The sequence below is a fragment of the Chiloscyllium plagiosum genome, unplaced genomic scaffold (genome assembly GCF_037043375.1).
Source record: "Chiloscyllium plagiosum isolate Xiang-an unplaced genomic scaffold, Cpla_swu_hap1 HiC_scaffold_16, whole genome shotgun sequence".
Classification (NCBI taxonomy): Eukaryota; Metazoa; Chordata; class Chondrichthyes; order Orectolobiformes; family Hemiscylliidae; genus Chiloscyllium; species Chiloscyllium plagiosum.
The window spans coordinates 72,227,989-72,254,733 of record NW_028270154.1 but is presented as its reverse complement, the minus strand read 5'-3'; the positions used below and the strand labels follow the sequence as shown (position 1 = coordinate 72,254,733).

Sequence of the window (26,745 nt, the reverse complement as noted above, 5' to 3'; positions counted from 1 at the left end):
GGGGTTGCATACATAAGAGATACATCTGGAGAGTTATACGTGATGCCATATAATGGGGATATATACCTGGGGAGATATAAACCTGGGTCTGTGTATATGGGTCTGTAAAACTAGGAACATATATCTGGGGCATGTACATGGAGGATAGTTCTGGAGGTATATGCTTACATCTGTACACCTGGGAAAAGATATCTGGGTCCCTATACCTAGACTGTATACTTTGGGCTGAATACCTGTCTCAATATGCCTAGGAGCATGTACCTAGGGGCAGATATTTGAGACTGTATACCAACACTATATACCGGGAGGCATACAACTACACTTATATACCTGGGCTCACATACCTAAGGCAGTATACCTACAAGACACACTTGAAGGTGCACACCTGGGGCTGTATACCTGCGAGAATCTACTTGTGGCTGTATACCTGGCACACTATAGCTTGAGGTCGCTGTATACTGGGAGGATATGCATTGGACTTAAAGAACAAAGGGTTGGGCAGGTCATTTAGCAGAACAGATTCCCGTAAAAACAGCAGTCCAACGTGGGTAGCCCTTTCCTGATTTTTAATTTAACATGCTGCCAAAACAATAGAATCTCAACCATGTGAGCACTTTGCAACTTATTTTCATTCTTACCCCCGCCCCTTCACCTTCCCTGCAGCCCCCCAACCCCTACCCCTTCACCTTCCCCACAGGCCCCCAACCCCTGCCCCTTCACCTTCCCCACAGGCCCCCGACCCCTGCCCCTTCACCTTCCCTGCAGCCCCCCCAACCCCTACCCCTTCACCTTCCCCACAGGCCCCCAACCCCTGCCCCTCCACCTTCCCCACAGCCCTCTGACCACTGCCCCTTCACCTTCCCCACACTCCCCCGACCCCTGCCCCTTCACCTTCCCCACAGCCCCCTGAACCCTGCCCCTTCACCTTCCTCACGGGCCCCCCCAACCTCTACCCCTTCATTTTCCGATAGCCCCTCCCCCAAACCCTCCCCCTTCACCATCCCCATGGGTCCCCCCGACCTCTGGCCCTTCACCTTCCCCACAGCCCCCCGACCCTTTACCTTACCCACATGCTCATTACCCCTGCACCATGACCCTTTACCTTAACCAATATGCCTATAACCCCAGCACCCTGACCCTTTACCTTACCCATAACCTGTTCAGTCTGACCCTTCACCTTACACATACTCATAGCCCATGCACCCTGACCCTTCACCTTACCTACGTATGCATAACCCCGAATCCTGTCCCTTTACCTTACCCACGTGTCCATAACCCCTGCACCCTGACCCTTTGCCCTACCCACATGTCCATAAGCCCTGCACCCTGACCCTTCACCTTGCCCACAGGTCCATACACGCTGCATCCTCATCACTGCTGCTTCACCTTACCAACAGCAGCCTTCCCCCAGCCCTTCCCCTGACACATAGCACACTGCCTTTTGCCTGTTCACTGTACCCACAGCCCCCACCCCTTTACCTTCCCCAAAGCACCCTGACTCCTGCCCCTAACTCCTTGGCACTCTCCCCCCAGGGTCGTCAACTCTGATTGCATTCATTCCTGGAGATTCCCACATGATCCCCTAGCTCCACCATCCCCACCCCTTCCATCTCCCCTTCCCATGGATTGGAACAGCTTGTATTCCCATCAGCAAAATTCATAAAGTCATGGAGGAGTCCAGAGAAAATGTAAAAAAGAAGCTTGTTTTTAAAACCTGGGGTCTTTGCACCTCCGAAATCAGTAGGTACTATTTCCTGGCCCTAGAGAGTCTGGTGAATCCCTGGCAGCCCCACCTTATTTTCATTTCATTGGTGGGATCGCTGGCTAGCCAGCATTTATTGCCCATCCCTAATTGCCCTTGAAGGCGTTTTGTAGCAATTGATACAACTGAATGGCTTGCATTTCACAGGGTAATTGAGTGACAACCACTTTGCTGTGGGTCAAAAGTCACATCTAGGCAAAACTGGTGAGGGTGGCAGATTTCCTTCCCTGAAGTGGGTTTTTCCAACAATTGGCAATAGGTTTCATTGTTGTCAGTAGATTCTTAATTTCTGATTTTTTTTATGCTGTGGTGGGATTCGAGGCTGGGTTCCCCAAACATTAGTTGAGTTTGTAAATTAATAGTCCAGCGACAATACCACTTGGCTGTCACCTACTGTGCCATTTCCTGTCACCCCCTTTACCATCTCCTACAGTCCCAGACCCATCGCCTCTCCTCACACCCACACAAGCCTGGACACTCCACAACCCACCCCTCCTAACGCCTCCAATTCCATGCCTCTAAACCTCAACCCCACTATCCATCCCATAGACGTCCACACTCTCCTAAGCGGAACTCTCCTGAGGAAGGGCCTGTGCCCGAAACGTCGAATCTCCTGTTCCCTGGATGCTGCCTGACCTGCTGTGCTGTTCCAGCAATAAAGTTTCAACACTCTCCTAAGCACCCACTTCCTACACACAACAGATTGTCCCTGAGAGCAAGTGTGAAGCCACTGTAAGTAGGACTTGCCCAGGGATAGCTGAAGTAGACTGGATTAAAAATAGCAGTGGTGTGCGATGGTGTGCGAACTCCATGTGTAAGTACAGTGTGTGTACTCGATCAAACTGACAGCAGGAAGAATGTGAGCAATGAGGAGAGCTCAGTACCAGCCACACTGAGCAGCTATTAGTGCGAGATTCCAAAAAAAACCTCTAGCACATCACATTTCTCAATGAGGTACATAATCCATCATGATCTCACTGTAATTAACAGCAGGCACTGGGTGGGTGAGCTCCCCCAAGCTGCAATTGAGCCTTTTCAGCTCGCACTGGCATACAGGGATCCATTGGAAAGGGCCGGTTCTAGACCATCTATATAAGGGGCCCTAGAACCTTCCATTCAACTAGGAAGGGAGACCGCAGAGGCCATTCACCACATCTAAAAGTTAGTACTGAGGGAATGCTGCACTATTGGAGGGTCAGTACAGAGAGAATGTGGTATTATCGAAGGGTCAGTATGAGGGAATGCTGCACTGTGGAAGGGACAGTACTGAGGGAATGCTGCACTGTGGAAGGGTCAGTATTGAGGGAATGCTGCACTATCGGAGGGACAGTACTGAGGGAATGCTGCGCTGTGAGAGGGACAGTACTGAGGAAATATTGCACTGTGGGAGGGACAGTACAGAGGGAATGCTGCACTATCAAAGGGTCAGATTAGATTACTTACATAAGTAATCTAATCTGACCCTTTGATAGTGCAGCATTCCCTCTGTACTGTCCCTCCCACAGTGCAATATTTCCTCAGTACTGTCCCTCTCACAGCGCAGCATTCCCTCAGTACTGTCCCTCCGATAGTGCAGCATTCCCTCAATACTGACCCTTCCACAGTGCAGCATTCCCTCAGTACTGTCCCTCCGATAGTGCAGCATTCCCTCAATACTGACCCTTCCACAGTGCTGCAGCACAATGCTGCACTGTGGGAAGGTCAGTACAGAGGGAATGCTGCACTATCGGAGGGACAGTACTGAGGGAATGCTGCGCTGTGAGAGGGACAGTACTGAGGAAATATTGCACTGTGGGAGGGACAGTACAGAGGGAATGCTGCACTATCAAAGGGTCAGTATTGAGGGAATGCTGCACTATTGGAAGTACAGTACTGAGGAAATACTGCACGGTGGGAGAGATAGTATTGAAGGAATGCTGCATTGTGGGAGGGTCAGTACGGAGGGAATGCTGCACTGTGGGAGGGTCAGTACAGAGGGAATGCTGCACTATCAAAGGGTCAGTATTGAGGGAATGCTGCACTATCGGAAGGACAATACTGAGGAACTGCTGCACCATGGGAGAGATAGTACTGAGGGAATGCTGCACTGTGGGAAGGTCAGTACAGAGGGAATGCTACACTATTGGAGGGTCAGTACAGAGCGAATGCTGCACTGTGGGAGGACAGTAGTGAGGGAATGTTGCACTGTGGGAGGAACAGTACTGAGGGAATGCTGCACTATGGGAGGGTCAGTACGGAGGGAATGCTACACTACTGAAGGGTCAGTACATAGGGAATACTGCACTGTGGGAGGGACAGTATGGGGGAATGCTGGACTGTGGAAGGGAGAGTACTAAGGTAACGCAGCACTGTGCAAGGGACAGCACTGAGGGAATGCTGCACTGTGGGAAGGACAGTACTGAGGGAATACTGCAGTATCGGAGAGTCAGTACTGAGGGAATGCTGCACTGTGGGAAGGTCAGTACTGAGGGAATGCTGCACATTGACTGGGGCTTGATTTAACACTGTAGCATACTGTCTGGGAGTGTTTAACACTGTAGCACACTGACTGGTCCTAATTTAACACACTAGCGCACTGACTGGGGCTTGATTTAATACTGTAGCACAATGATGGGAGCTTAGTTTAACACTGCAAGACACTAGCTGGGCTGAGTTTAATACTGTAGCACACTTACTGGGGTTTGATTTAACCCTGCAGCACACTGGCTGGGCCACGTTTAAAACTGCAGCGCACAGACTGGTGCTAGTTTAACACTGCAGTGCACTGGCTGGTCCTAGTTTAATACTGCAGCACACTAACTGTACCTAGTTTAACACTGCAGCACATGGCCTGGGCCTAGTTTGTAACACTGTAGTGCACTGATTGTGCCTAGTTTAACACTGTAGTGCAATGACTGGTCCTAATTTAACCACGCAGCACACTGACTAGGCCTAGTTTAACCACGCAGTTCACTGACTGGTGGTAGTTTAATACTGCATTGCACTGACTGGAGCTAGTTTAACACTGCAGTGCACTGACTGGAGCTAGTTTAACACTGCAGTGCACTGACTAGGCCTTCTTGAACATTGCAGCATACTGACTGGGCCGAGTTTAACATTGCAGCACACTGTCTGGGCCTGATTTAACACTGTAGCGCGCTGACTATGCCTAGTTTAACACTGCAGCGCACTGACTGGTGCTAGTTTAACACTGCAGCACACTGACTGGGCAGCACACTGACTGGGCCTAGTTTAACACTGTAGCGCACTGACTGGTGCTAGTTTAATACTGCAGCACATTGACTGGGCCTAGTTTAACCACGCAGCGGACTGACTGGGCCGGGTTTAACATTGCAGCACACTGACTGGGCCTAGTTTAACACTGTAGCGCACTGACTATGCCTAGTTTAACGCTGCAGCACACTGACTGGGCCTAGTTTAACACTGTAGCGTACTGACTGTGCCTAGTTTAACACTGCAGCACACTGACTGGGACTGGTTTAACACTGCAACAAATTGCATGGGCCTAGTTTAACCACGCAGCGCACTGACTGGTGCTAGTTTAATACTGCAGCACACTGACTGGGCCTGGTTTAAAACTGCAGCACACTGACTAGGGCACGTTTAACACTGCAGCATACTGACTAGTCTTTGTTTAACACTTCAGCACACTGACTGATCCTAGTTTAACTGCTGCACACTGACTGGCACTAGTTTAATACTGCAGCACACTGACTGGTCCTAGTTTAATACTGCAGCACACTGACTGGGCCTGGTTTAATACTGCAGCACATTGACTAGGCCTTGTTTAACACTGCAGCATACTGACTAGTCTTTGTTTAACACTTCAGCGCACTGACTAGACATTGTTTAACACTTCAGCACACTGACTGATCCTAGTTTAACTGCTGCACACTGACTGGCACTAGTTTAATCCTGCAGCACACTGACTAGTTCTAGTTTAACACTGCAGCGCACTGACTGGGACTAATTTAACACTTCAGTACATGGACGGGTCCTAGTTTAACCACACAGTGCACTGACTAGTCCTAGTTTAACACTGCAGCACACTGACTGTGCCTAGTTTAACCCTGCAGCACAATGATGAGGGCTTGATTTAACCTGCAGCACATTGACTGGGTCTATTTTAAAACTGTAGTGCACTTACTGGGCCTAGTTTAACACTGCACCCCACTGACTTGGCTTAATTTAACCACGCAGTGCACTGACTAGGCCTAGTTTAACCATGCGGTGCACTGATTGGGCCTCGTTTAATTACGCAGTGCACTGACTGGGCCTAGTTTAGATTAGATTACTTACAGTTGGAAACAGGCCCTTCGGTCCACACCAACATGCCGAAGCGCAACCCACCCAGACCCATTCCCCTAGATTTACCCCTTCACCTAACACTACGGGCAATTTAGCATGGCCAATTCACCTAACCCTGCACAATTTTGGTCTGTGGGAGGAAACCGGAGCACCCGGAGGAAACCCACGCAGGCACGGGGAGAATGTGCAAACTCCACACAGACAGATGCTTGAGGCGGGAATTGAACCCGGGTCTCTGGCACTGTGAGGCAGCAGTGCTAACCACTGTGCCACCATGCCGTTCACTGTTTAACCACACAGTGCACTGACTGGGCCTAGATTAACCATGCAGCGCACTGACTAGGACTAGTTTAACCACGCTGCGCACTGACTGGTGCTAGTTTAATATTGCAGAGCACTGACTGGGCCTAGTTTAACACTGTGGCGCACTGACTGGGCCTAGTTTAAAACTGCGGCGCGCTGACTGGGCCTAGTTTAACCATACAGTGTGCTGGGGTCTGGTTTAACACTGCAGCAGACTGACGAGGGTCTGGTTTAACACTGCAGCAGACTGACCAGGTCTGATTTAACGCTGCACCAGACTGACTGGGGTCTGGTGCAACACTGCACCAGGCCGACCAGGGTCTAGTTTAACGCTGCACCAGACTGACCGGAGTTTGGTTTAACACTGCACCAGACTGACCGGAGTTTGGTTTAACACTGCACCAGACTGACCGGGTTCTGATTTAATACTGCACCAGTCTGACCGGGGTGTAGTTTAACGCTGCACCAGACTGACAAGGGACTGGTTTAATACTGCACCAGACTGACCGGGGACTGGTTTAACACTGCACCAGACTGACCGGGGACTGGTTTAACACTGCACTGGACTGAATGGGGTCTGGTTAAGCATTGCATTACTCTGACTGGGCCAAGTCTAACACTGCAGCACACTAATTTAACACAAGTTTAACACTAGTCCTAGTTTAACACTGCAGCACATTGACTGGGCCTAGTTTAACACTGCAGTGCACTGACTGGGCCTAGTTTAACACTGGGGCTTGATTTAACACTTGATTTAACAAAGCGTCGAATCTTTACTGTATATTCTGTGTCCTATAATCCTGCTCCACTGTCTGCCTGACGAAGGAGTAGTGCTCTGAAAGCTTGCACTTCCAAGTAAACCTGTTGGACTATAATCAATAAAATCATTAGTTCATACAAAATAACAGCAGCAGGAGGCCATTGGGTGCATTGAGCTTGTTGTTTTGTTCTGCATGATCATGAATGATTTTGATCAGTTTCAACTCCCCTTACCTGTCTTACCCCCTGTTAAAGCAGTGCAACTCAACCTTCAATCTAGTCAATGACCCAGCCTCTACTGCTGTCTCAGGAAGACAATTCAAAGACCAGTCTACACCTGAGAGAAGACAATCTTCCTCATCTCCATATCAAGCATGAGAGGCACTATTTGCCCTGCGCTTGTAGCCTGAGTCTGTCCCTGTCTCTCGAGGTTTTTATACCCATTTACTCAACTTACAGGATTTATTGCATGTCTCTATATTTTGGGAAGATGTAACCAAAACAAAACACTTCCTAAATACCAAATCATTCCTTTTCAGTCTACTCGCAGACACGTACAGCAAAGTTTGGTTTAACTGGCACCTATGAACCAGCAGTGTTGATAAACTGGCAAAAATTATATGCCTCAAATTCTGCAAATTTCACTGTTTTATTCTGTACAATTATTATAGATTTTTAAATTTATTTAACTCAATGGAAGTATGCTTGTTGCTCAATTGAATGGCCGCACAAAACATCAACAGTCGATTAAATTACGAGTCAATTCCTCCTCAAATTCCACAATCTGCTGCAATGTCCAAGGAGTCCATTGAGGGTGCGAGTGAGAGGGCTCTGTGTAGATAAGTTTTATTTAAGGCAAAGTGATTTAAGCCGTAAATAAAGTATAACAAAGATGTGTCAACCCTTTGCATTACATTTCTTTATTTACTGTTTGTTTTTACATTGGTTAAGCAAACCACTTGATTATCCAGAATATTTGATTTGTTGGCACATTCCGGGTCCCATTGGTGCTAGATAATAAAACTTTAGCTGTATTTGGAAAATGAAAAGTGCCATTCCTGTTCTGCAATCAGTCCCTTTGCTTTGCTGTGTCTAAAATAGTCACAAAATGGATAACCAGGCAGCAGATCACCTTTCTGTTGAAGCTCACAGTCACTCTCTGTTAGGTCTGGACTCGACTCCTCCAACATGCTCTGGTCTGCATCTCGTCTACCATTCTCCATAAATGTCACTCATCCAAATCTGTGGTGCCCGTGTCTTAATGATCTAGCAAGTCCCATTCTCCGAATTAATGTGCTTGATGGCTCCCTGTTAAGCTATGTCTTAAATTATGAAATTCTCACCCTTGCCTTCAGATATCTCCAGGCTCAAGCCCCTCCCTAACTCTGTAATCTCCACTCATGGAACCCTCACTCACACCAACGTCACTCTTTCTAATATTGGAGACCCTGTCTAGCGCGGTGCTCTGCAACTCCATTCCAAAACTCTTTGCTGCTCTCTCCTTTGGAGGATCCTTAAAACATGTCTGTCTTTTGACCTTCTGTTGCTCTGCGTCAGATGATTTGCGTGAAGTGTCTCAGAACGTTATGGCACTTTGAAGGTGCGACATCAACACAAAATATTAGATGAAGTTTGGTCAGTCAGAGATAAATTATGCAATATTCCAGGCAGCAAAATGATGAAAGATGGGCGCACTGAATCAATTTATTGAGCTGGATCTGTGAAGATCTTTTCACTCTGTTTATTTAAGCTGAGGATCAAAGCAGTTATGGTTCTGTAATCAGTAATAAATACATCCATCCGAACATTAACATTGACTTCCAGTGACTACAGATGTATGGAAATATCGCATCTATTATGGTGTCAAAATGATTGATCTGTGCAGATAAGCAATGTTTCTAATCTGTGTACCTATGAACTAACACAGAAAAAGCTGTTTTGAAAGGAGTGCTGAGGTGCAGTGATGTTGGTGAGAGAGGGAAGTGTTTAATTACAGTGCATATACATCAGGATTAAAACCGGTGATCAGTGAAGCTGCAGAGAGTAAGAAGCATTCTTTAACAGGTCAGTAATCTCTCTGTGAGTGCAGGCTAAAAATTCATCAATATCAATAGGGAAAGTCAAATTCCGAATCAGGTTAAGCAAAGTCATCCCCGTGCATAGTGAACATAGTGAGATGAGGAGAAATGTCTCCACCCACAGAGTGGTGAGCCTGGGGATTTTTCTGCCATGGAAAGTGGTTGAGGCTCCAACATTGAATGTTTTCAAGAAGGTAGTGTAAAGTGTTTAGGCCTAAAGGGTTAAAAGAGCATGGGGAAGAGAATGGGAACAGGGCACTGAGTTAGGTGATCAGCCAGGATCATATTGAATGGAGGAGCTGGCTCAAAGGGCCAAATGCTGTCCTCCAGCTCCTATTTTCTATGTTTGTAAGACACATCTCCAAATTAGGAGACAGCGAAAGCACTGCTACACAAATATACCCCAAATTTGGGAACTATGTGATGGAGCAGCTTGTGCAGGTAATGTGATGGGCTATGTATCTGTTCCCACCCTCACTGGTACCAGGCATTAGACAAGGTGTGTTGAATGTGCCGGTGAGATGTGTGACCTTGGCTGAGGGCTATTTGTGCCTCTGAGGTGCTGCTATTCACCTTCATTTCTCTGACATTCTCTGGTTGTGCTTTCTCTTTTTACAGATAAGGTTGAAGATGAGCTGGAAATGGCCACAGTTTGCCATCGGCCCGAGGGCTTACGACAACTACAGGCCCAAACCAACTTCACCAAGAGGGAACTTCAGGTGCTCTATAGGGGCTTTAAGAACGTAAGATTTTGTACCTTCTGTCCCATTCTCTCTGAAGTAATTCCTAGAAAGATATGATTCGGAGATGCCGGTGTTGGACTGGGGTGTACAAAGTTACAAATCACATAACACCAGGTTATAGTCCAACAGGTTTAATTGGAAGCACACTAGCTTTCGGAGCGCCGCTCCTTCATCAGGTGGTTGTCAACTACCATGTTGAAGGAGCAGCGCTCCAAAAGCTGGTGCTTCAAATTAAACCTGTTGGACTATAACCTGGTGTTGTGTGATTTGTAACCGAGAAAGATAAGCTGCAGTAGAACTGGAAAGAAACAAAGTTTAATGGGATTAGGAGAGATCGGAGAGAATTTGACTGGGCGGAAATTCTACCAAACATGTCTGAAAATAATCAGTGGGAAACTTGCAGCTATGAATATATATTATTTTCACACAGTGAAACAAAGGTGCAACAAAACATTGGGTTCTGTGGATAAACAGTAAACCACAACAAATCAAAAATTTGAAAGGGTGATCGTTGATGAAGGTGATGCTAATGAACATAAGGAGAAGTAAATCTGCAGCTGGAGAACAGACAGAGTGAAAGGGATTATGAAAACAAGACAGCCGGTAATATAAATGAAAACAGTGCAGCACAGAGTCATTAAAAGCACAGTTCAAGAGAGTACAGCCACTTGGAGGTGAAGCTGGCAGTTTAACAGTGGAGCCATTAAAGTAATAACCGTGTTTGTCAATTTAGTGACGCAAGTGCAAGTGGTGATGACAAGAGAAGTGAATGAATAATCATTTGTGACAATTGCAGGGAAGTAGCCAGTGCAGAACCTGTCAACTTGCACAACTACATTCTCTGCTGGAGAGGGAAAGAAACTAGACTGGAGAAAGCAGGGGACTCTGGCTACCCTGTCTTATTGTCAGGGTAATATTTTAAGAAGGTAGCCCAGACCCTAACTTTTTCTTATTTTAAAGGCAGATGTGTGGTGGCTATTCCAGGTGTGATACAGCTGGTCAAACCACTCGGCTTTAAGCCAACAGAATTGATTTAAACATGCAGTTGAAACACGAAAAAAGAAAATGGAATTTAGGATAACTATTGGAAAATTTAACCAACCCAACACAGCAACTTATCTAAGAAGCTGTTCCAATTCCTGTAACATTCCATGAACACACCCCTTGGCAAAAGGTAAATTCAAACACAGGTTCTTAGAGGCAGGAGAGATTTCAGAGAGCAAAGTCAGCCAGGAATCATCTGCTGAAGCTTGGAACTGGACTGCAGCAGCTTCCCTCCTACAGCTAAACCAGCAGCTTCTCACTGTTACAACTAGCCCAAATTAAGCCAAACCTGAACTGGGACAACTGACTACTCCCCTGCCTTTGTCAAAGTAGACATTTCAGCACCTCTGCCTTTAGGACCTCCCTTGAAAAAAACCCAAGGACAAAATAACCTTGTTAAAGTGACAGTATTATCACGCCTTTCTCAATCCTCCTTAAAAACAGATATTATAGCCATGGGACTGAGAGTTGATGGAGTAGCATCTCTGCTGAAAAAGGACAAGAAAGACAAAGCAGCTAAACAGAGACCAGTAAGGCTATAACAAAAACCAAAAGAAAACTGGAAATACTCAGCAGGCGATAAACAGTTTCAGGCCTGTGACCTTTCATCAACCCTCAGACATGAAATTGTTTCTCACTCCACAGGTGCTGCCTGAACTGCAAAGTATTTCCAACATTTTCTGTTTTCTTTTTCATGTCCGACTTCCAGCATCTGCAGGGTTTTTCCTTTTTGTACCCTTAGTTTCAGGCCAGTTGTGGGTGAATTCCTAGAGTGCACAATTAGAGTTGAATCTACAGAGTATTTAGGAAGGTACAGATTAGTTCAGGGTAACAAAATGTATGTGGAGAAAGTGAGGACTGGAGATGCTGGAGATCAGAGTCGAGAGTGTGGTGCTGGAAAAGCACAGCAGGTCAGGCAGCATCCAAGGAGCAGGAGAATCGATGTTTCAGGCATAAACCCTTCATCAGGAATGTATGTGTAAAATGAATGAGAGCTTTTCATTGGAGATGTAGTTAACTGAACAAAAAGGATGCAGTAGAGGTGGGAATTGCAAATACCATGTTGATGGATATTATTGAAATAGCTATAAAGGGCTATCAGTTCACACTTCCAAGTTAGAAAATGTAATATGTATCAAGATGGCATCAAAAGAGGTTGGAGAAATCATGCGGGGCATGGACAGGGTGGATAGCCAAGGTCTTTTTCCTAGAGTGGGAGAGTTCAAAACTAGAAGGCATTGGTTTTAAGGTGAGAGGGAAAAGATTTAAAAAGGACCTTAAGGCACATAGTGATTGGTGCGTGCATGGAATGAGCTGCCAGTGGTGGAGGGGGTACAATCACAATATTTAAAAGAGATTTGGATGGGTATATGAATAGGAAGGATTTAGAGGGATATGGGCCAAGTGCTGGCAAATGGGACTAGGTCAAATTGGAATATCTGGTCAGCATGGACAAGTTGGACTGAAGGATCTGTTTCTGTGCTGTATGCCTCTGACTCTAAATGGGCAGGTATATGGCAAATCAGATTTAAAACAGAGAAGTGATACATTTTGGTTGGAAGAATGTGGGCAGCCAAAATGAACCGATTGCTGCTGCTTGTAGCTACTCCTCCCAGGCAAGGAGCCTTCATGCTCGTCTGTTTGGTGTCACCTTCATGTATCCACTGCAGCTCGTCTGCTTTTACCAACGCCACCCCCTTTACGAGTTCTCTTCGTTCTTGCTCCTCTTCATTTGTTTTATATTCCGTAGTGGAACCAGCTGGACGCTCCAGCAATGAACGCAATCAGGAAGAATGGGCCAAATGGATTATTGTATGGTTCAATTATCCAGGGAACATTTGTAAAGGCTGTCTGACAGGAAGCTTGTTAGGAATAATCAAAGGAGAATAGCAGAAGCAGCTTGGAGAGAACATTGATTGATGGAGAGCAAAGAAGGGCTGCTGTGTGAAATGAAGCAAGGATGGAAGTGGTGGACATCAGGGATTGAGCACACCAGTGATGCTACTGAGGTTAGTAATCCAGAGCAATGAGTTCACATTGCAACTAGCATTCCCATTGCACCAGGGAATTTTAAATTTAATCAGTTAACAGAAGCTAGTCTCAGTGATGGTGACCATGAAACTATCATCTGGTTGAATACCCATCTGGTTCACTAATGTCTTTCAGGGACAGAAATCTGATGTCCTAACCTAATCGAGACCATTGACTGCAGGTACACCACAATGTGTTTGACTCCAAAATGCTCTCTGAAATGGCCCAACAAGCTACTCAACTGTATCAAACCACTACAGAAATGACAAATAAGAGTAGAGCTGAAACATAACTTATCGAGTAGCACTCCTTCATCAATAACGCTCAGTTTGGATTCTGACAGGGCCACTCAGCTCCTGACCTAATTACAGCCTTGGTTCAAACAGGGACAAAAGAGCTGAATTCCAGAGGGGATAGGAGAGTGACAGCCCTTGACATCAAGGCTGCATTCGACCAAGTGTGGCATCAAGCTGTCCAAGCAAAACTGGAGTCAATGAGAATCAGTGGGCAAATTCTCACTGGTTGGAATCATACCTGGCACTTTGAAAGATGGTTGCAGTCATCTCAGCTCCAGGACTTCCCTGCAAATGTTCCTCAGTGTCGTGTCCTAAGCCCAACCAACAGCTGCTTCATCAATGACCTCTGTCTGTCACAAGGTCAGAAGTGGAGATATTCGCTGATGACCACACAAAGTTCAGCAATATTTGTGACTCCTCAGATACTGAAGCAATCCATGCCCAAATGTAGCAAGACCTGGATACTCTACAGGTTTGGGTGGCAAGTGCCACACAAATGCCAAGCAATGACCATCTCCAATAAGAGACAATCTAAGGACACAGTTTAAAGGTAAGAGGTAGGCCATTTAGTACAGAGTTGAGGAGAAACTTCTTCACCCAGAGAGTGGTGGATATATGGAATGCTGTGCCCCAGAAGGCTGTGGAGGCCAAGTCTCTGGATACTTTCAAGAAAGAGATGGATAGAGCTCTTAAAGATAGTGGAACAAGGGTTATGGGGATAAGGCAGGAACAGGGTACTGATTGTGGGTGATCAGCCATGATCATAATGAATGGTGGTGTTGGCTTGAAGGGCTGAATGGCCTACTCCTGTACCTATTGTCGATTGTCTAACCACCGCCCTTGACATTATCAACATCCTGGGGATTACCATTGATCTGAATCTCAACTGGACTAAGTATATAAAAAGAGTAGCTACAAGAGCAGTTTAGAGGTTAGGAATATGGCACCACATAACTCACCTCCTGACTGCTCAAGGTCTGTCAACCATTTGCAAGGCACAAGTCAGAGATGTGATGGAATACTCCCTACTTGCCTGGATGGGTGCAGCTCCAACAACACTCAAACAGAAGCTCATAGAATGAAAGAGATCTACAACACAGAAGAAGGCCCTTCCGCCCATCATATCTGTGCAGGTCAAAAACAAAATTCTAATCCCATTTCCACCTCTTGGCCCTTTGCCTTATAACCTTGGCATCACAAGTTCACATTTGAATACTTTTTAATGTCTCAAGGGTTTCTGCCTCTCCCACCCTTACAGGCAGTGAGTTCCAGATTACCACTCTCCTCTGCATGAAAAAACATTTCCTCACATCTCCTCTCAAACTTCTGTCCTTACTTTAAATCTATGCCCCCAGTCACTGATCCTTCCATCAAGGGAAAATGTTTCTTCCTGTCTACCCTATCTATGCCCCTCATAATTCTATACATCTTAATCATGTCCCTGTCAATCTTGTTTGCTCTAAAAAAAACCCAGTCTGTCCAGTTTCTCCTCATAACTGAAACTCTCCAGCCCAGGCAACATCCTGGTAAATCTCCTCTGTCCCTCTTCAGTATTTCATATCCCTCCCATAATGTGGATTCCAGCACTGCAAACAATACTTTAGGTGTGGCCAAACCAGAGTAATGTCCTTGCTCTTAAACTCTGTACCTCAACTAGAGTCATAGAGTCATAGAGATGTACAGCATGGAAACAGACCCTTCAGTTCAACACGTCCATGCTGACCAGGTATCCCAACCCAATCTAGTCCCACCTGCCAGTACCCAGCCCATATCCCTCCAAACCCTTCCTATTCATATACCCATTCAAATGCCTCTTAAATCTTGCAATTATACCAGCCTCCACCACTTCCTCTGGCAGCTCATTCCATACCTATACTACCCTCTGTGTGAAACAGTTGCCCCTTAGGTCTCTTTTATATCTTTCCTTCTCACCCTAAACCTATGCCCTCTAGTTCTGGACTCCCCAACCCCAGGGAAAAGACTTTGCCTATTTACCCTATCCATGCCCCCTCATAATTTTGTAAACCTCTACAAGGTCACCCCTCAGCCTCTGATGCTCCAGGGAAAACAGCCCCAGCCTGTTCAGCCTCTCCCTTTAGCTCAAATCGTCCAACCCTGGCAACATACTTGTAAACCTTTTCTGAACCGTTCCAAGTTTCACAACATCTTTCCGATAGGAAGGAGACCAGAATTGCACGCAATATTCCAAAAGTGGCCTAACCAGTGTCCTGTACAGCCGCAACATGACCTCCCAACTCCTGTACTCAATACACTGTCCAATAAAAGAAAGCATACCAAATGCCTTCTTCACTATCCTATCTACCTGCGACTCCACTTTCAAGGAGCTATGAACCTGCACTCCAAGGTCTCTTTGTTCAGCAACACTGCCTAGGACCTTACCAGTAAGTGTATAAGTCCTGCTAAGGTTTGCTTTCCCAAAATGCAGCACCTCGCATTTATCTGAATTAAACTCCATCTGCCACTTCTCAGCCCATTGGCCCATCTGGTCCAGATCCTGTTGTAATCTGAGGTAACCCTCTTCACTGTCCACTACACCTCCAATTTTGGAGTCATCTGCAAACTTACTAACTGTATCTCTTATGCTCACATCCAAATAATTTATTTAAATGACAAAAAGTAGAGGACCCAGCACCGATCCTTGTGGCACTCCACTGGTCATAGGCCTCCAGTCTGAAAAACAACCCTCCACCACCACCCTCTGTCTTCTACCTTTGAGCCAGTTCTGTATCCAAATGGCTAGTTCTCCCTGTATTCCATGAGATCTAACCTTGCTAATCAGTCTCCCATGGGGATCCTTGTCGAATGCCTTACTGAAGTCCATATAGATCTGCCCTCATCAATCCTCTTTGTTACTTCTTCAAAAGACTCAATCAAGTTTGTAAGACATGATTTGCCATGCACAAAGTCATGTTGACTCTCCCTAAACCTCGCACCTGGAGGTGTACAAGATGATTAGGGGGTTAGATAGGGTTGACAGTGTGAACCTTTTCCCGCGTATGGAGTCGGGTATTACAAGGGGGCATAGCTTTAAATTAAGGGGGGGTAGATATAGGACTGAAGTTAGGGGTAGGTTCTTCACTCAGCGAGTCGTAAGTTCATGGAATGCCCTGCCAGTAGCAGTGGTGGACTCTCCCTCTTTATGGGCATTTAAGCGGGCATTGGATAGGTATATGGAGGATAGTGGGTTAGTATAGGTTAGGTGGGCTTGGATCGGCGCAACATCGAGGGCCAAAGGGCCTGTACTGCGCTGTATTCTTCTATGTTCTATGTTCTAAACAGTCCTTGCCTTTCCAAATACATGAGGAGAAAGTGAGGTCTGCAGATGCTGGAGATCAGAGATGGAAATGTGTTGCTGGATAAGCGCAGCAGGTCAGGCAGCATCTAGGGAACAGGAGAATCGACGTTTCGGGCATTAGCCCTTCTTCAGCCCTGATTCCTGAAGAAGGGCTAATGCCCGAAACGTCGATTCTCCTGTTCCCTAGATGCTGCCTGACCTGCTGCGCTTTTCCAGCAACACATTTCCATTTCCAAATACATGTACATCCTGTCCCTCAGGATTCCCTCCAACAACTTGCCCACCACCGAGGTCAGGCTCACTGGTCTATAGTTCCCTGGTTTGTCCTTACCAGCCTTCTTAAACACTGGCACCACGTTTGCCAACTTCCAGTCTTCCAGAACCTCACCTGTGACTATTGATGATACAAATATTTCAGCAAGAGGCCCAGCAATTACTTCTCTAGCTTTCCACAGAGTTCTTGGGTACACCTGATCAGGTCATGGGAATTTATCCACCTTTATGCATTTCAAGACATCCAGCACTTCCTCCTCTGTAACATGGACATTTTGCAAGATGTCACCATCTATTTCCCCACAGTCTATATCTTCCATATCCTTTTTCACAGTAAATACTGATGCAAAATATTGATTTAGTATCTCCCCCATTTTCTGTGGCTTCACACAAAGGCTGCCTTGCTGATCTTTGAGGAGCCCTATTCTCTCCCTAGTTACACTTTTGTCCTTAATGTATTTGTAAAAGCTCTTTGGATTCTCCTTAATTCTATTTGCCAACACTATCTCATGTTCCCTTTTTGCCTTCCTAACTTGCCTCTTAAGTATACTCCTACTGTCCTTATACTCTTCTAAGGATTCACTCGATCTATCCTGTGTATACCTGACAAATGCTTCCTTCTTTTTCTTAACCAAACCCTCAATTTCTTTCGTCATCCAGCATTTCCTATACCTACCAGCCTTTCCTTTCACCCTGACAGGAATATACTTTCTCTGGATTTTTGTTATCTCATTCCTGAAGGCTCTTCATTTTCCAGCCGTCCTGTTTTCCAGCTATCCTTTTTAAATCGAATAGAATTATGGTCGCTGGCCCCAAAGAGCTCCCCCACTGACACCTCAGTCACCTGCCCTGCCTTATTTCCCAAGAGTAGGTCAAGTTTTGCACCTTCTATAGTAGGTACATCCACATAATGAATCAGAAAATTGTCTTGTACTCTCCATCTGAACCTTTAACACTATGACAGTCTCAGTCTATGTTTGGAAAGTTAAAATCCCCTACCATAACCACCCTATTATTCTTACAGATCGCTGAGATCTCCTTACAAGTTTGTTTCTCAATTTCCCTCTGGCTATTAGGGGGTCTATAATACAATTTCAATAAGATGATTATCCCTTTCTTATTTCCACCCAAATAACTTGTCTGGATGTATTTCTGAGAATATCCTCCCTCAGCACAGCTGTGCCCTCACTATTCCTTATCAAAAATGCCATTCCCCCTCCTCTCTTGCCTCCCTTTCTATCCTTCCTGAAGCATTTGTATCCTGGAACATTAAGCTGCCAGTCCTATCCATCCCTGAGCCATGTTTCTGTAATTGCTATGAAATCCCAGTCCCACATTCCTAACTATGCCCTGAGTTCATCTGCCTTCCCTGTTAGGCCCCTTGCATTGAAATAAATGCAGTTTAATTTATTCGTCCTACCTTGTCCCTGCCTGCCTTGACTGTTTGACTCACTTCTGTTCTCAACTGTACCCGTCTCAAATTGATCTCTTTCCTCACCAACTCCTTGGGTCCCCCCCCCCCACCTTACTAGTTTAAATCCTCCCGAGCAGCTCGAGCAAATTTCCCTGCCAGTATATTAGTCCCCTTCCAATTTAGGTGCAATCCGTCCTTCTTGTACAGGTCACTTCTACCCCAAAAGAGATTCCAATGATCTAAAAATGTGAATCCTTTTCCCATACACCAGCTCCTCAGCCCTGCATTCATCTGCTCTATCCTCCTATTCCTGCCCTCACTAGCACTGGGAGTAACCCAGATATTACTACTCTCGAGAACCTCCTTTTTAAATTTTTGGCTAACTTTCTGTAATCTCCTTTCAGAATCTCAATCTTTTCCCTTCCTATGTCATTGGTTCCAATGTGGCCCCTCTTGCTGGCCCCTCTCCCCCTTGAGAACATTCTGCACCCTCTCTGAGACATCCTTGATCCTGGCACCAGGGAAACAACACACCATTCTGATTTTTCGCTGCTGGTCACAGAAACTTCCGTCTGTACCTCGGACTACAGAATCCCCTAACACAATTGATCTCTTGGAAGCCGACGTACCCCTCGTTGCATTCGAGCCAGCCTCAATATCAAAAACTTGGCTGTTCGTGCTACATTCCCCTGAGAATCCATCACCCCCTACATTTTCCAAAACAGAATACCTGTTTGAAATGGGTATATCCACAAAAGACTCCTGCACTATGTGCATACCTCTCTTACCTTTCCTGGGGTTAACCCATCTATGTGACTGTATCTGAGACTTTCCCCCCTTCCTATAATTGCCATCCATCACATATTGTTGCTGTTGCAAATTCCTCATTGCTTCTAACTGTCTCTCCAACTGCCCTATTCGATCTGATAAGATTCACGGTCCAACAGTATTTATGACATATATAATCCACAGTAACCATTAAATTCTCTTTAAACTCCTACATCTGACAAGAAGTACATATCAAGACCATTCTTGTTCCTTCACAATCTACAGACCCTGAAAATAACACCATCTTTTTCCTCTACAAAACACTGCCCCAGGTTAAATTAATACTAATAAAGACAAGGTCCCCATATACGTTCTCAACCATTTTATCAACATTTCCTGATACCTGAAGAGGCCAGCTCTGATTCTCCATGCTTCCTGGAGCCTACCATTTATCATTTATTTGCTTGTTTTGTGAGTTCTGCCCAAGTGCATCACCTCACATTTGTCCGGATGATTACTCAACACCACAAAGCAGTCCACTTGACTGGCACAACATTCACAAACATCCATTCTCTCCACCCACCATGGCCATTCTTATACCAGTCACAAAAATGTGACTCCTTACTGGGTTAGCACCTTGGAAATCATGCCCCACTATTCCTGGAGTCATGCTAATCATAGAGTTTTTAAACAGTACATAAACATTCCCCAATTTATCTGACTTTCAGACCCAAGTTGACAGAAACACGGACTAGGTTTTCTGTAATGCGCTACTTATTATTTAAAAATTCTCTCAATATAGAGAAACAATAATGAACTGCCAACATATAATCTATGAATTACAACTCAAATTCCTGATAAAATGACACCTACATTTGAAAACAATGGGTGTTGAGGGAAAAACAAAGGTAGTTCAATAGTTCCTATGATGATTCTTTTGCTGATCAGAAGGTAGCTTCTCAGTCATCCTTCTCTGGATGCAACCACTAGTTTGCAAAAGGCAGAGGGTGGGTGATAAAAGGCCACTGACTTATCAATTAAAAGTTATAACTTCCAGCAAGAGTTGAAGAATGAATGAAGTGGCTCTCTTCAGGCTTAAAATGCCTTCCCACAGAGAACAGAGAGCTCCTGAGCTGCTGATACTCTTGTGGCTACTCTGTATCTTATTCAAGCCCCACACTGTTCAGCTACCTGAGAATCAAGCATTAAACAAAAAAATATTTACTTAGATGATTTGAAGTTAGTGACCAAATGCAATGGGTCAAAGTTCGCAGACGACAGTAAGGTGAATGACACTGAAAGTCTGCAAAGGGATATAGAGAGGTTAAGTGAGTGGGCAAGAGTCTGGCAGATGGAATACAATGTTGGTAAATGTGAGGTCATCCATTATGGTAGGAATAACAGATAACTGGACTGTTCTTTAAATGGTGAAAACTTACAGCATGCTGCTGTGCAGAAGGACCTGGGTGTCCTAGTGCATGAATCACAAAATGTTGGTTTGCAAATGAGCAAGTAATTAAGAAGACAAATGGAATATTGTCCCTTATTGCTAGAGGGATGAAGTTTAAAAACAGGGAGGTTAGGCTGCAGCTGTATAGGGTGCTGGTGAGAGCACAATTGGAGTACTGCATACAGTTTTGGTCTCCTTAATTGAGAAAGAATTGACACTGGAGGGGGTGCAGCGGAGGTTCACTAGTTTGATTCTGGAGGTGAGAGGGTTGGCTTATGAGGAGAGATTGAGTAGACTGAGATTATATTCATTGGAATTTAGAAGGGGGAATCTTATAGAAACATACAAAACTATGAAGAGAATAGATGCAATAGAAGCAAGGAGATTGTTTCCAATGGCAGGTGAAACTATAACTGGGGGGGGGGGGGGGGGGGGGGGGGGGAGACATAGCTTCAAAATAAAGGGGGGAGGCAGATTTAGGACTGAGTTGAGGAGAAACCTGTTCCCACAAAGGATTGTGAATCTGTGAAATTCCCTATCCAGTGAAGCAGTTGAGGCTTCCTTGTTGAATGTTTTTAAGGTAAAGACAGATAGAGTTTTGAACAGTAAAGGAATTAAGGGTTATAGTAAGTGTGCAGGGTCTGGGGTCGGTGGAGCTGAGTCCATAACCTTATTGAATGGCAGAGCGGGCTGGAGGGGCCAGATGGCCTATTCCTGCTCCTAATTCTTATGGTCTTATGTTCTCATGAACTGCGGATGCTGGAAATCAGAAATAAAATCAGGATTTGCCAGGAAAACCTGGCAACATCTGTGGAGAGAAAGCAGGGTTAACATTTCTGGCCCAGTGACCATTCTTCAGAATTGATTGTAGCTAGGAAAAGGAAAACTCTGACCTTCCTGTTGCCTGCCACTTCACCACACCACCGTGTTCCCTGGCCACTTGGGACCCTTCAGCCTTCAGGGCTCAATATCAAGTTCAATAATTTTAGGGCCTGAACACCTTCTCCCATGTCCTTACCCCAACTGCGCACATCAGTTCCTGCCCTCGCACAGGCTGCTACCACAACCATTGTTAGTACTAATGGACACAATTGACAGCTATTGATTCTCCCACGCTGACCTTTACCCATTTTTTTGTCTGTTGAACTCTGGGCTTCATTTCCATTGACTCCTCCACCTTACCTCCTCCCCCAATCCCAACCATCTTCAGCAATATTTCCTAGCCACAGTCAGTTCTGAAGAAGAATTGCTGAACCCAAAAAAAAATTAGCCCTGCTTTGTCTCCACAGGTACTGCCAGACCTGCTGAGTTTTCCCAGCAATTTTGTTTTTTGTTTCTGAGAACCAACCACATTGATGTTGGCAAGCAAAAGGACTTTGTCATCAAAAACTGGTCAGTGGTCCACAGATCAATCGACTACCATACCAATCAAAGCTCTGGGGGTATACAGCCCCTCAGCTCCAATACTTCTGCAAGCACACTTCAACCTCTGCTCAAAAAACCCACTATGTTAGATATGCTTAACATGCGTGTGCTGTTATTTGCTATCAAAACATGCAACAATGCTGCAGCAATCATTGATTTCAAATCAGTTCTTTTTTCATTTCAAGCCCCATTAAAAATAAATAAAAGTTGAAATGTCATTACAAAACTATAAGATACATGATACACAAACAGCAAAACACATTACTTACATCTATTCATTTTTCCTCCATCCTTATGAAGACTTCTAAACTTAGCATTTCTTAGACCTTTAACTTATTCCATAATTTTCTACTTAGGACAATGTATCTGTACATTATCTTTCCCAATTCAATGAATAATCTTTATTTTAAATGGTTACAACAAAAGATTCCGACAGAACGATATCACATTTCACATTTTAAACTTTTCAGTGGATTATAATCAGTGTAAATTAGTATTTCCTCATTTTTGTGTTGGACGTAGACTCCAAAGTGTTGAAGAACCAACACAAACCCAAAGTCTTTTCTCCCACAGTACAGTACTCCTTCTAATAGTGGTTTGGTTTCCTAGAGCATTGCCCCACTGGCATCTCTATTCCCACCTCCTCACCCTGACAAGACAGCACCCATCCCAAGTCGCTAACATCAATCAGCATTTTGAAAAGCCCAGAAAAATCAAGGGCAGCTAACCATGTTCATTAATTAAGATTACTTTCAGCTCCTCAAAGGATGCCTGTCTTTCTGCTGACCATCACACTTTTGCTTGTTTCTTGAACAAATTCATTAAGGTTACAGCTACTGTACTGAAATTGTGCTCAAATTTCCAGTAAGATCCACAGATTTCTAAAAATGTCATGATTTCTTGTTTAGTTTTCGGAGCAGGGAATTCTATTTGGTAATACTTGTCCTTCTCCAACAATATGCCCCAAGTAAATTGCACTTGATTTACCATAATCAAGCAAAGTTAAAGTTATTACTTAGCCAGTGAACTGTAATTGCTTAAGCAGATCTTTGACTTCTTTTATGTGTTGTTCCCAATTGTTGCTATGGATGACATCAACCAAATACACAACATAGCTACGAACTCAAGCTACAACTTGATTTATAAGCCTCTGAAATGTAGGTTAGGTTTTCATTAACTCAAATTGCATTACCCATATTGATATAATCCATTTGGTGCAATAAAAATGGATACATTTTTAGCTCTTAATGTTAATGGCACTTCAATAGATTATTCTTTGAAAAGAATGAGACACTACATGCAACCTTCCAACAAGGGAATTGAGTCTGAATCTATCTCCATGACATTAAAAATCACACAACACCGGGTTATAGTCCAACAGGTTTAATTAGAAGCACTAGCTTTCGGAGCACTGCTCCTTCATCAGGTGGTTGTGGAGTACATGATTGTAAGACGCAAAATTTATAGCAAAAGTTTACCGTGTGACGTAACTGAAATTAAAAATCGAAAAATACCTTGATTGTTTGTTAAGTTTCTCATCTGTTAGAATGACCATGATAGTTTCACTTCTTTCATATGTAAATCAAAAAACTTTTTCTTAAAAAGTTACTTTCTCAGGTTAACTGTATCAATTGGTGTCAGCACAGATACGATGTTGAGATGTTGAAGGTGTTAGCCCCCTGTGTTCCCTGTCTGTGCCATAATGTTTAGACTGATTCTAATCTAAAAAGTGAGTTAACAGAGTCTTACATGGATTCATGCAGTTTTTGAGCAAAGTACAATGTAACTCTGCAAGTACAAATTCACCCCACAAACGTACGTGTGTGTGAACAGCCAGTTGTCTTGGTGTATGTAGGCACCAACAATATAAGTACAAAAGAAGATGAGGTCCTGAAAGAAGAATTCAGGGAGCTCGAAGAGAAGTTAAAAAGGAGGACCTTAAAGGTAGTGATCTCGGGATTACTACCAGTGCCATGTGCTAGGCAGTGTAGAAATGAAAAAATAGGCAGGATGAACATGTGGCTTGAGGGATGGTGTAGGAGGGAGGGGTTCAGATTTGTAGGACATTGGGACAGGTTCTGGGGAAAGTGGGACTATTGCAAAATGCACAGTCTACATCTGAACCAGACCGGAACCAATGTCCTTGGGGGAGTTTTTGCTACTGCTGTTGGGGAGGTTTTAAACTAATGTGGCAGGGGGCTGGGAACCAGAAGAGAAAACAAGTAGGCAGCGAGGTTGAGACTGTAAGAATTATGAAGATAACATTAATAAAGGGAGGAATAGACAGAGAGCAGATGAGCGCAAAAGAACTGGTGGCCTGAAATGCATCTACTTTAATGCAAGGAGTGTAGTGTGTAAGGCAGATGAACTTAGGTCTTGGATTGGTGCCTGGGAGTATGACATTATTGCAATCACAGAGACTTGGTTGAAGGAAGGGCATGATGATTGTCAACTAAATGTTCCAGGATATAGACGCTTAAGACAGGACAGGGAGGGAAATAAAAGGGGAAGTGGAGTTGCATTGCTGGTTAGGGATGATATCATAGCTGTGCTAAAGGATATCTTGGGTACTGAGGCATTATGAGTGGAGCTGAGAAATAAGAAGAGTGCAGTTACATTTTTGGGGCTGTATTACAGGTCTCCCAACAGGGAGCGTGAGGTAGAAGAACAAATAGGTAAACAGATTATGGAAAAATGGAGAGGAGGTAGGGTAGTGGTGATGGGAGATTTTAATTTTCCCAACATTGACTGGGATACACTTAGCGTCAGAGGTCTGGATGGCGTAGAATTTGTAAGAAGCATCCAGGAGAGTTTTCTAGAGCAGTATGTCAATAATCCGACGAGGGTAGGGGCCATATTGGACCTAGTACTGGGGAATGAGCCAGGATAGGTGGTAGAAGTTGCGGTGGGGGATTTCTTTGGGAACAGTGACCATAATTCTGTAACGGTTTTAGAATACTCGTAGATAAAGAAGAGAGTGGTCCTCAGGGAAGAGTACTAAACTTGGGCCAAGGCCTATTATATCAAAATTAGGCAGGAACTTGGAAATGTGGATTGGACATTGGAAGGGAAGTCAACATTTGAGATGTGGGAGGCTTTCAAAGATAGTGCAGTTTAGGCATGTCCCGTTGAAGACAAAGGATAGGAAGGGCAAGATTCGTGAACCGTGGATGACAGGAGAAATTGTACGACTAGCCAAGAGGAAAAGGGAAGCATACATAAGGTCTAGGTAGCTGAGAACAGAACTGGCCCTGGAGGAATATCGGAAGAGCAGGACAAGTTTTAAACAAGGAATAAAGCGGGCTAAAAGGAGCCATGAAATATGTTAGCAAGCAGAATTAAAGAGAATCTCAAAGCATTTTATTCTTATATAAGGAGCAATCAGGTAACTAAAGAAAGGAATGGTCCACTAAAGGATAACGAAGGATGGCTGTGTGTCGAACCTGAGAGAATGGGTGAGATTCTGAATGATTACTTTACATCAGTATTCACTGAGGAGGGGGAACATGATGAATGTTGAGATTAGAGATAAAATTTTGATTAGTCTGGATCACATTGACATAAGTAGGGAAAATGTGTTGGGTAGATTATAGGTTATTAAGGTGGATAAATCCCTAGGACCAGATGGGATCTATCCCAGGTTGATGAGGGAGGTGAGAGAGGAAATAGCTGGGGCCCTGACAGATATTTTTGTAGCATCCTTACATACAGGTGAGGTGCCGGAGGACTGGAGGGTTGCTCATGTTGTCCCCCTGTACAAGAAGGGTAGTAGGGATATTCTGGGTAACTACAGACCAGTGAGCCTGACGTCAGTGGTGGGAAAATTGCTGGAGAAGATACTGAGGGATAGGATCTATTTATATTTAGAAAAGAATGGGCCTATCAGTGAAGGCAATATGGTTTTGAGCGGGGGACATCGTGCCTTACCAACTTAATAGAGCTCTTTAAGGGAGTGACCAAGTTGATAGATGAAGGAAGGGCTGTTAATGTCATATACATGGACTTTAGTAAGGCGTTTAATAAGGTTCCCCATGGTAGGCTAATGGAGAAAGTGAAGTCACATGGTGTGCAGGGTGTTCGAGCTAGGTGGATAAAGAACTGGTTGAGCAACAGGAAACAGAAAGTAGTAGTTGAAGGGAGTTTCTCGAAATGGAGAAAGGTGACCAGAGGTGTTCCACAGGGGTCAGTGTTGTGGCCACTGTTGTTTGTAATATACATAAATGATCTGGAAGAGGGCATTGTTGGTATGATCAGCAAGTTTGCAGATGACACAAAGATTGGTAGAGTAGCAGAAAGCATAAGGGACTGAAAAAAGAATACAGGAGGATATAAAAAGACTTGAGAGTTGGGCGGAAAAGTGGCAGATGGTTTTCAATCCAGATAAATGTGAGGTGATGCATTTAGGCAAGACTAATTCTAGAGGGAATTATAAAATGAATGGAAGAGCCTTGGGAAAAGTTGATGGGCAGAAAGATCTGAGGTTTGCTGCAAAGGTGAATAGAGTGGTCAAGAAGGCATATAGTATTGAGTATAAGAGCTGGCAAGTTATGTTAAAATTGTACAAGACATTGGTTCGTCTGCATTTAGAATACTGTGTACAGTTCTGGTCACCACATTACCAAAAGGATGTGGACGCTTCGGAGACGGTGTAGAGAAGGTTTACGAGGATGTTGCCTGGTATGGAAGGTGCTAGCTATGAAGAGGTTGAGTAGGTAAGGTTTATTTTCATTAGAAAAAAGGAGATTGAGGGGGACCTGATTGAGGTTTACAAAATC

At 44.6% G+C, this 26,745-nt stretch overlaps 1 protein-coding gene across 5 annotated transcripts in view; it reads left to right on the top strand.

The window, feature by feature from the left end:
* The window catches only part of LOC122556773 (A-type potassium channel modulatory protein KCNIP1-like), a 626,836-nt gene that overhangs the window by 525,608 nt on the left and 74,483 nt on the right, over window positions 1-26,745 (top strand). For 3 of the 5 annotated variants that reach the window (XM_087995057.1, XM_043703920.2, XM_043703918.2), the window contains exon 2: window positions 9,829-9,953. In XM_087995057.1, the coding sequence (XP_087851183.1) occupies window positions 9,829-9,953 (125 nt within the window). The remainder of the gene's footprint in view (window positions 1-9,828; window positions 9,954-26,745) is intronic. The other 2 variants (XM_087995056.1, XM_043703919.2) reach the window with 1 other exon arrangement.